The 11377-nt window shown below is 37.4% G+C and overlaps 1 protein-coding gene across 1 annotated transcript in view; it reads right to left on the bottom strand.

Moving 5' to 3' along the window:
* Window positions 1470-11377, bottom strand: part of LOC109828772 (probable cellulose synthase A catalytic subunit 1 [UDP-forming]) — a 19979-nt gene continuing 10071 nt past the window's right edge. The window contains 9 exon segments of the mRNA XM_020395700.1: window positions 1470-2326; window positions 5376-5726; window positions 6215-6411; window positions 8877-9138; window positions 9219-9431; window positions 9532-9657; window positions 9758-9895; window positions 9986-10331; window positions 10419-10685. Coding sequence (XP_020251289.1) covers window positions 1739-2326; window positions 5376-5726; window positions 6215-6411; window positions 8877-9138; window positions 9219-9431; window positions 9532-9657; window positions 9758-9895; window positions 9986-10331; window positions 10419-10685 — 2488 coding nt within the window. The 3' untranslated portion in view covers window positions 1470-1738.

The following is an 11377-nucleotide window of genomic DNA, read 5'->3' on the forward strand; positions in this document are numbered from 1 at the left end:
CGGGCTGCCGCTAGCGCTCGTCGTGGTGGCGCATTCCACGTCGAGTTGCAAGATATACTATGGTTGGGACGACCAAGTTAACTAGTTTCAGGTATTGAGTAAGCTCATATTTGCATTCGTTTAAAATTTTCGAATCTAAACTTGTGGATATGAGTATCGATCATTCAAATATTTATCGAATATCAAAATATTTCAAAAAAAAAAAAGAATATTTAATAAGCAAATAAGTGTAAATATGTAATATATGAAATGATTCGTTTAGCATTTGAACATTGAAAATTATTTGATTCTCTTAAATAAGCTAGCAAACCAAATTTGAATATTTAGTGGAGTAAAATATCAAACTGTTTGATAATTATTTGATGGACTTTCATCCCTGCTTTCAGGAGAAGATCGGCGAAGAGGGCAAAGTATCACTATCGAAATTGCTGAAGATAAGCTAGGACAAATTCAATGATAAGGTGAAGAAGTGTTTCCTTTGTTGTGTGCTGTGGCCTGAGGGCTTCAATATACCGAGGTTCAATCTGATACTGTGTTGGATACGTTAGGAGACGCGCGAGCTGGTAAGTGCAGTGATGAGCAGGGGACAAAGCATCGTCGACAGCCTGAAGCAAGCAGGGCTGGTGCTAAAGGATGTGGGGGTCGACGATCAAAATTATGTCAAGGTGAAGTGAGATGGCGCTGTGAACATTGTCTACATGAAAGAAGAAAAAGGTTGGGAGTGGGTACCTTCTTGTCAGATTTAACATTGCCGTGCATTTCTCTTCTAAGTCGTAGACGTCTCATCTTCAAAAAAGTGCGTTTCTCTTCCAAGTCGTAGACGTCTCATCTTCAAAAAAGTATCAAGTGCATCTGAGCTTATGATATTAAATGTGCCCCAAATAAATGTCAATCATTGGATCATGACATTAAATGTGCACTAAATAAATATCAGGATTTTGAGATTCATGTAAAGATTTAAGGCCTGACATCATTTAGGTACACATACATTATCAAAGATCGGATATTTTCTCATCTTACTTCTCATAATTGTATTTAAATTATTTTCAATTGTTATTCTCATGTTGTAGCTCATGTTTGCAAATAAAGTCGCCTATGTTGGTAATAAAGAAACACCACATGACATGACTCAGTTTTTCCGCCGTCATTTTCTTTTGAACTAGAAGACATCGTTCCTGATAAAGACAATGAATCAAAAATACACATGACACAGGGCGAGTAGCGAACTTCAAGCGTTCTCATTCAGGAAGCAGGACAAAGCAAGCACATATTAAGATATGATGCAAAGAATATACTTCGGAATTTATGTTTAGGGGAGAGAGAGATTTAGTACAACTCCTTATTTGTCAACTTCCCAATTAAAGGGATACAATCAGTATATGATGGGATTTTGAAGCAAATATTTACGTAAACACCAAGCGTTTAACAACTTTTTCAACATCAGGCAAACATGTCTACAGATTTTGACATAATCAGAACAGAACGATGGTGCTTATTTTAGCGAGTTATTTGTACATAAATCAACATCCGAAGCCCAATCATTTGTATACATTCTGATTTCAACAGCATACGTCACAGCTAACACATATCAGACAGCAAATCACTGCATAATCTGCATATATCATGTAATCGCCTCTTACATAATTTACATCATATACCTCCGACAAAATGTTTATTCTTAAAGCTGCACAACATCAAACAAATGATTAAATAGCAGCACATTCTAATTCACATTTGCTTAGCAATTGATTCCACATTGTCCAGCTGCTGCAGCTTTCTGGGCAGGAGAAGTAAAAGGATCGATCCGAACCCACAAAAGCGAGAATATCGATGCGAGAAGTATCGACCACACAATAACAATCGTCGGCGTCCTATTCTGCCGCCCGAGCAAACCCTTAAGAAATGGATAAAGATGTACAATGACCCAAATTGAGAAGAAGAGCTTTCCAAATAGCGGACCCCAAGATTGATAACCACTGTTAATTGCATAAGAAACCCCTGCAACAATTCCTACAATGTTGACAACGAGAACGGTAGTTGGTGGTATCAAGAGGGTGGTCCATTTGAACACGTAGAGCTCTGCGAAATCTCCGTCTTCGTCTGAGGATTTGGATGTGACAGTGAAGTTGGTATCTATTCCAGCAAGGACTTTTAAGAGTCCTTGGAACACAGCGAATAGATGGGCTGATGTGCCTCCGATCACCCAGAACTGTTCATTCCTCCACCAGTCTTCGATGCCTACACCGCTCCACTGGAGCTCCAAGATTCCAGTGGCAAAGATGGAGATGAAAAGCATTATGAACCATATGCCAGCGTAGTTGCTTATCTGCAAATTTTTTTAAAATGTTAACTATGTACGTAAGACTTAGGGTGAGTTTCACAAATTCTACCATGAATTTTCAAAAGTATAGAAAATACCATTAACTATTAATGTCGGCATTAAAGTTGGGATACAAGGTCTAAAGTACTACCCTTGTGTGTGTGCGTGTGTCAACCCTTGAATTCTATGAGGGTAATTTCGAAGATATATATGATGTACAGGGCTGATCCAGGATTTTCATTTAGATTAGGCACAATTAGCATATGCTTAATTAGAAAATAATTAACTAGGACCCTACAGCTTTTATGTATACTAAATTTTGTATGAGAGTGTTATCAACTCGAAAAAACATTGAGAAATATTTAAATAAATTAAAGTACTTTTGTCTAAAATTTCAGTAGAAGTTGAGAGAAAAACTGTGGAATTAATCAAGGAAAGAGTCAAGGTTGATTTTGGAAACTGTATAGAAGAAGATTTTTAAGAATATTGAATAATTTTTTGCTTTTTATGCTCAATATTCCATGGTCTTCTTGCTGGGGAAGGGTGCCCCAACAATATCTTGATTTTTAAAATAATAGAAAAAATTTTAACTTGGTTTTCTTTGAAGTGATTATGATTTAATTTAGATGAGACAACTGCAAATTAATTGGTTATGGATTAAATACCAGTATAGCACATTATATGATATGGAAGTGCATGATAAGTATGACATAACACAACGATGAGAAAGGAAATTTTGGGTGAGACATTTAAACAAAATGCAAGGTGATACACATACTTAATGTGGGGTGTAAAGTGCATTAAAACTTATTACCATATAATGATTTTCCTAACTTTCAGGTGGGTCACTTGACCAACCTGAAACATACTCTGATGATGTACAAAATGGCACAATTATCAGAACCGTTTAGAACAGCTGACCCTACTTGACATCAGGCATCAGAAATGAGTTAAGGTGGGGCGAGCAGGGGCAGCCTATTGGGTGTGGATTCCCTTCTTACTGACGATTGGTTCAAGTGTGAACTCGTGTTGCATTGACGGAGATTTGGGTGTGAAACAGAGCGAAACAGAGCGAAACAGGCGTCAACGGAAGACTTCAGGCGTGGGGCTGTTTGTAGCCAGGCGGTCGGTGCCACCGCCGGGTCCAACTGACCGGTGAACCGACAGGGATTGTGGGCCGGTCTGACCAACCAATCAGACCGCTCAAGCGGATTTCTACAGTTTTGAAGAACTCTGTTTGCTGTAGGATTCTGGGCCGGGTTGGGTTTTGGAAACACTATACATATGGATATTTTAGGAGATAAAACCCTAAGGTTAATATCAACAGATTGACCACCGAGAACAAAGAGAAAAGAGAGGAGAAAGAAAGCTATTGACAGTAGCTCTTCGTGACAGTTTCATCAGTTCTTCAACAGTAACATTGTTCCATCTTTTTAAAGGGGTTGGGGCTATTGCTTTGTCCGTGATTTATGAGGTGTATGAGAGAACTAGGATTGTAATCTTTTTAACACAGTAGATCTCTTTTTAATTATCCTCTTTATTGTAAGTCAATGGCATGTTGATTATTGGTCAGAATGCTACAAGAGTCACCTGGTTGAAAAAAGATATGGGAAATCTTTTGCAATGAAAGAGCAGTGCAGACTATTCTCGGCATGAGAATCAGTCAGGATAGATTGATCAAAATGCTATGATTGCCCCAGGAATAGTACATCAAGAAAGTGCTTCATAGGTTCTGGATGAATAGTTCGAAATGTGAGTACTCCTCCTGCCACACACTTCAGATTATGTCTTGATCAGCGTCCATCAACTGATGAGAAGGAGAACATGAGTAGCGTGCCTTATTCATCGGTGGTTGGTAGTTTGATCTATGCAGTGATTTGAACAATGCCAGATATAGATCACACAGTTGGTGCAGCCAGCAAATTCTTATCCAATCCAAGTAAACATTGTAATGTTGTAGAATGGGTATTGAGGTATATCCGGGGCACTTCAGATTATTGAAATTGAGTTTCGGGAGTGACAAGCCAAAGTTGATCGGGAATATAGATTTTGATATGGGCGGGGATTTCGACAAGGAAATCGACTTCAGGTTATCTAATCAAATATGTGGGTAGAGCGATGACTTGGCAAACGAGGCTACAGAAATATGTTGCTTTGTCAACGACAAAAGCAAAGTTTATTGCCGCGACAGAAGCTTGCAAGAAGTTACTTTGACTGAAGAGGATCATGGAGGAACTCAGTTTTTCACAGGATGGATATACTTTGTTATACAACAGTCAGTGCGATTCACCTTGATAATAATCTACCATTTCATCAAAAGTCAAAGCACATCGAGATGAGGTAGATGTGAGACATGTTAGACAGGAAGTTATTCTCGAAAAGGTTCCTACAGATGACAATGGTGCAGATATGTTGACACAGACTGATCGACGGGAAAGTTTGATATTTGCAATGAAATCATTGTAATGGCGATTGGCTTCACCCAATAAGGGAATGGGGAGATAAGTTGGGTATGGATTCCCTTCCTGGGTGGAAAACAATCCATGGAGACACTGACAATTGGTTTGGGTGTGAGCTCGTGAAGCATTAGCGTAGATGGAGATGCGAAACATAACCATTAACGAAGGACTTATGCCAACCAAAGAGAACTTTGGGCTACAAAAGGGTCGCTCACCTAAGTCTGTCCCAGATCATGTAAAACAAAACTTCATCTACAAAAGACAATTCCTGTCTACATGCAACTTAAAACTTCAGAGAGGAAGAAAGAGTTATGACATGTTTACAGCACAGCTAATGAAATGGGTTCGTTAGTGAAAATATGTAAAGGCAATAACATTAACCTGATATGCAACCCAGATCATTTCCACCATCCAAATATTATGACAGTTACGAGTAAATGCATGTATCCCTCAGAACAATAACTGATGTCAGACAGTATCAATATCTTAAACGATTAGCGGTTATATCATGTATGCCATAAGCACAACCATTTATCTGAACATAGAGTTTCTCTGAAAAGAGAGACTACTTTCTTTTGGATGGGATTGTTACTGACCTCTGGTATAATAAATTTTCCGGTGAGGAGGCAGATAGCTGGAAGCACACAGTAAGCAATCAGAGGGATGGATGTGAGTGGATATACAATGGTGTTGATGTATGCTAGCCTCTCCAGAAGCTTCAGCCTGCCACTGTAGCCATACCAAATGGGGCAATGTCTGCTGAGCAGAATCTCTATTGATCCCAAGGCCCATCGCAACACTTGATTTAGACGATCTGAAAGATTAATTGGAGCTGAACCCTTGAATGCAGGGCGAGGAGGCATGCAATAAATCGATATCCATCCTCGAGCATGCATTTTAAACCCAGTCAAAATATCCTCGGTAACAGATCCATAGATCCAGCCAATCTGATAGATAAATAACAAGCTGGGTAACATATTATATGAATGGATAAATATCACAAAAGCAATTAAACTTCAGGGGGTTTGTACAAAACACAATGAATTTTATAAATTATATAAAAGCCACCTAAACTTTTAAATTGTACTCCCAAGTGCTAAAGTTCCCGTTATTGTCAAGGATGGGTAGAGCGAAAAGTCAATCCCACCCTTTTTTTTTATTTTTAAGCTGCGCTTACCTGAAAAGGATTATATATAAGTTATATTTAGCAGATAGGGGGGAAACTGCCCAAAAGTTGCTGTGTAGCACACTTGACATCTTTAAGTGTTCTTCAGTCATGGTTACTAAGTGAGACAAGGTTGGGAGTTTCTATGATTTATAAATTGCAGAGGGTTTTGTGCAAAAACCGCAAAAGTTTGGAGGGGCTTGTGAAATTTACCCTATATGAACGGATTGTTGCTAAAGAAACTAGATATTGAGAGGAAAAATTGCTAACCTCTTTGCCCCATTCAGATTTATCCTCATAGCCGCAGCTAATAACATGGATAGCTTCTTTTAACAGTGAAGCTGGATTGGTAGATGGTGGTATGCCTCCTTGCTCCATGAAGGTGGAAGCAATGAAAATTGGTGACTGTCCAAAACGTTTCTCTAATCTCTTTTGAGACATTAGATGTAATCTCTCATCTTCATAACCTGAAAGTATGTATTGTTTAGCAGCAAATCATGACACAACATAGCTAGCAACGAATATTGCATATAACAAACTGATGTAGGCATGATATACAAGGGTACTTGTCAAACAATTACAATCCACAATAAAACACATGTAAATAGGATCACTATGATCAAATACAATTCTTCTTCCACTCCCTTGTGCAAAAACACATAAACATGAGATGCACAAAGAAACAATTGCATACATGCAAAAACACTAATATACATATAAGCATTTCTTTTACTCTTGCATGCAAGGAAAAGTGCTTTGCAATTTGAGTACGTATATTTGCGCATGTATGTCCATTTTGGATATTAGAGCAAAAGAATCAAACAATTCGAAAACATAAAAAACTAGCACTAAATCTATACTACTATATAAAAAACTTTGTGAGGGCAATCAAAAGTGGAGGAAAGGACATTCCCCCTTTCATTTGTAATTTAAGGGGTATAACTGTAAATTTACAAGAAATCTTTTCCTTTTTCCTTCTTCAAGAACACTCTAGATCATTAAAGACATGAAAATCTAGATTATTTAATTTTACAAGAATATTTCTTCACTTTATTTCTTTTCTCTTTCTTTCCTCTTCCCTTCTTCAAGAACATTTTCGATTATTTAATGACTTGAAAATAATTTTGAAGCCCCTATATCCTTTTTTTAAGAAAATTATATTTTATTAACTTAACAAAAGATGCAAAAAAATGATGATGTTTTAAAGGAGCAATTATACGTAAATTAAAAAGAGCTAAGTTCCTTTACATATATTTATGCTACTATTTGTATTAAGTTATAAAGAAAATTAACACAGGAAGACATCAAGGTCAAATATGAAGGCAAAAAAGTTCTTTAGAAAATATCTGAACCTCGCTCCTTCCATACCTACTATAAATGCAAATTCTCATTATAAACATAATAAAATAAATTTTCATACTTAATAAAAAAATGTTTTCCTATCACGTGCATGCACACCTAATAAATTTCTAGTAATGAGAATTATTTAAGCCAAAAAGTCCTTCAAAAGATTAAACTTGCAAAGTTCGTGAAAAAACAATATCTACTGTTGAAGAATATATTATGGAGATCTATAATGTTATAGTTATATTAGGAATAATATATTAGGAGTATAAATCAAAGATTTGGTGATTGAGAGATACTAAGAATGTAACTAAGAGAATAATTGTGATTAGCTAATTGTCTTTATTCCCACATTAACTACACAATAAACTTCTTGGTATTGTATCCCCATATAAAAGGGAGTAGTTGTAGCTTTTGAGATATGAATGAGAATCTACATTATTTAATAATTCAACATGGTATCAGAGCGACGCAAACCCTAGCCTCCACAAAACCCTAGATCCTCACAAATCCTAGCCCCCAATTTCTCACCATCAAACTCCTCCCTCTGCCTTACAACCTCTCTTCTTTTTGGTCATCGTGAACTAGCCGCGGTTGCTGTTCACCATGAACAGTGACGCAAATTCTTATCCGTCTTGCTTTCAATGGCCTTGTTGATAATCAGAATTGTCATTATTTGTAGCAGTAATCATCCTCGATATATATGTTCTCGTCATAGCTTACGCCGCCTCGAATCCTTCGTTCACGACCTACTCAACTTGTCGACACCACCGTCACCGCCGCTTGTATTCTAGAAACCTTGTGCACCATTAGCTACCAAAAAAAGATTTTGATTGAATCAGTATTTGGTTTGGATTTTGGTTCAATGGAGGTTATTTTTTCGGCTTTGTTCTTTTGGTGGATCCCTAAAGAGGGATCATTTGTTTGGCAGATCCCTAAAGAAGAACTATTTGTTGTTAGATCTCGAAGATCATTGGTCTGATTGATCCGTGAAGAGCATCACTTGTTTGGTTGATCCGTGAAGAGGATCGTTTGTTTGGTGGATCCCTAGAGAAGATCATCTGCTTGGTGGACCTCTATTGAAGATCATTTGTTTAGTAATTTCGAGGTTGATCTGTGAAGAAGATTAATGTATCGCATTTGGTGATTTTGGTTAAGGTTGTTCGTGGCGGAAGACATTCAAGTAAAAGGCTAAGAGATGAAAACAACTACAATGAGAAAGGTCACACAGAAGGTTTCAGCATTTTAAGTCATGTCACAAATAGAAGTGAGCGCATCTAGTTTGTAACAAGCCGGACATGTATGATATACATACTCTAACTTGAGGGGGTGTTAAAGAATATATTATGGAGATCTATAATGTTACAGTTACATTAGGAATAATATATTAGGAGTATAATTAGAGATTTAGTGATTGAGAGATATTAGGAATGTAACTAAGAGAATAATGGTGATTAGGTAATTGTGTTTAGCCCCACATTGACTACACAATAAACTTCTTATTATTGTATACCTCTATAAAGGGGAGTAGTTGTAACTTCTTAAGATATGAATGAGAATCTACGTTACTTTATGGTTCAACACCTACCATCAATACCCTCTGCAATGTCCTCCATGTTGAAAATAGGAATTGTCGATTCAGTCCTCTTGGCAGCTCGCTTTTATCATGTAATCTTTGCTCCTCTTCGCCTCTTCCTATGAGGCCACAGCAGAATCTTCACAACTATGTTAGGCTCCAAGTCTGCCTCCGACAGGACTGGATCATAACCATATAAAGCCTGCCTATTGAAACAGCACCCAGTCCCCACATAGACAGGGCCCTGGATGCCATCTAAGCCTTTCAAGTTTATCTGCAATTTGCAATATAATTAAGAAAAACAATCCATCATAGTAAAAGCTATTATCATATAAATTAGATGAAATTTCTTACATCAAAAAAGACGATGTTACGATTGGCATATCGATCATGCAAGTCAATGCCATCAAAACGTTGAGGGAACTGTACATAACATGTCTTCTTTCCATAAGCAGGATCCATCATGAAACACATTGCTTCCCGAAGAGCTTTGCTGTTATTGAAGTAGTGATCACAATCCACATTTAGAAGATAGGCGCCATTGGTTAAAACAGCAGATACACGAATCTGACACATCCAATAAAATATAGAACAAAGCTAGTTAGAATATAGATACATCGCAAGAAAAAATTTATTAATTAACAAAAAAGAAAGAGGAGAAACAAACCAAAGCATTCATTGCACCAGCTTTTTTGTGATGTTGGAAGCCTGGCCTCTTTTCACGGGAAACATATACAAGGCGAGGCAACTCATTACCATCTGTGTCAAGGCCTCCACTTTGCCCCAAAAAGACCTATATTCCAAGAAAGGAGGATGAAACATAAACTGAAAAGGGAAAAAAATATAAAGGAATCATCGACGAAACATAAGATATATGGGAAGGGCGACCATACCTGAATCATGCCAGGGTGATCTCTTGAATTATTTCCAGGCCAAGGAGTCCCATCTTGCATTGTCCAGCCTTCTTCTGGGGTTTTCTGTGCCTTGGCAACAAGAGCATTTATTCGTACTTTGAACTCTTCATACTCCCTCTGCATGAAGTCATTTTACTATTAAATGTTCATTCTTTAAAAAAAAGGACATTACTTTTTGCAAATAATTCACATGTGCACAGAACCCACTTTCATTGCCCGGCGCTCTTTAACAAAAGAAGGTTGGATTTTGTCCTTCAAGTAGTCGATCTTTTGAGAAAAGTAAAACTCCGGAGCCCTAGGTTCAATGTTGTGCTTCTTGCAGAAGGGAACCCACTTCCTAGCAAATTCTGAAGTCTCCGAGAGTGCTTCAAACGTCAACATTGCTGACCCGTCATCAGAAACATAGCATGAAACTTTGTCAACAGGGTAGTCCACAGCAAGAATTGACAACACAGTGTTGGCTGTAATAAGAGGAGGTTCTTTCAGAGGATCCACAGTACTAACAAAAATATCAATAGGAGCTAACTGTGAAGGCTCGCCGTCCCTGTCATATCTGTCAAGCAATAAATACTACTTCAACATTTACGCCCAGATCATTGAATGTCATACAAAGAGTAAACTCAATAATGGTGTTACGAACCTCATTGCAAGCCTTTCAAGATATGTTTCCCGGTTTACCGGACACCACTTTGGAAATTGATCTAAAAGCCATGACAAAGCAAACCAAACCTCACATATAACAGATGTTAACCACAATGGGTATGCATCTCGAACAGGATGGGTAATACGGTACTGGAAGAAGAAGCACAATATAATAAGCCGTAGTATGATCACCACACGATATAGGTTCAATTGATTGGAAGGAATAGAAACTGTACGGCTCATAGGTAAGCGAGCATCATCAGCCCTGCCAACAGAAAAAGATTCGCAAAGTGACTTTTGAAGGTATCAAAAATCAAAGTTATAACTTGAAGATATCACATCAGCATTCAAGAAACTCCAGGGATACGAATGAAAACCCCTAAATGATATGCTTTAAGCTTAGAGTTAGTTTTAAGATTCTGATTGTCTTCTTCCTTATAGGTAGATGAGAGTCATATTCCTATCACAGCCACTATATGTGCCAATTCTGGTATACTTCCATTTTTGTTTTTCTTTTTATGAATGTCTGTGATGTTTAGATGACCTTCATCTACCAATGACAGGATCTAAATTCTAAGTTTAACGTGCTAAAAATCCAAAGAAATATGCATCCGTGGAACCAAATTAAAACATGATCTGAAGAGCATTTTTGCTAAAGAAAAGAGAAATACGTTTTACGCATGAATTTTTTTCCTCTTGGTCTAGAAAGAATATTCAGGTACTTAACCAAATGCATGAGTCCTGCAGATTTCAAAATTTATGAGTTAGGACAGCTTTTTCCAAAAGATCGAGAAATGGTTGTGTATCTCCAGGACTAAATGTTGTTCTGGGGCTAGTAAAGTTAGTATACCAAAGAAATGTCGAATATTTCTACAGGAACCAAAAAATAACTTTTTGCATATGTTCTGGGGCTGAATATTTCTAAACCTTGAATGAAGGATTCTTTTTACTGCATAT

Source organism: Asparagus officinalis, chromosome 1 (assembly GCF_001876935.1).
Source record: "Asparagus officinalis chromosome 1, Aspof.V1, whole genome shotgun sequence".
NCBI lineage: Eukaryota > Viridiplantae > Streptophyta > Magnoliopsida > Asparagales > Asparagaceae > Asparagus > Asparagus officinalis.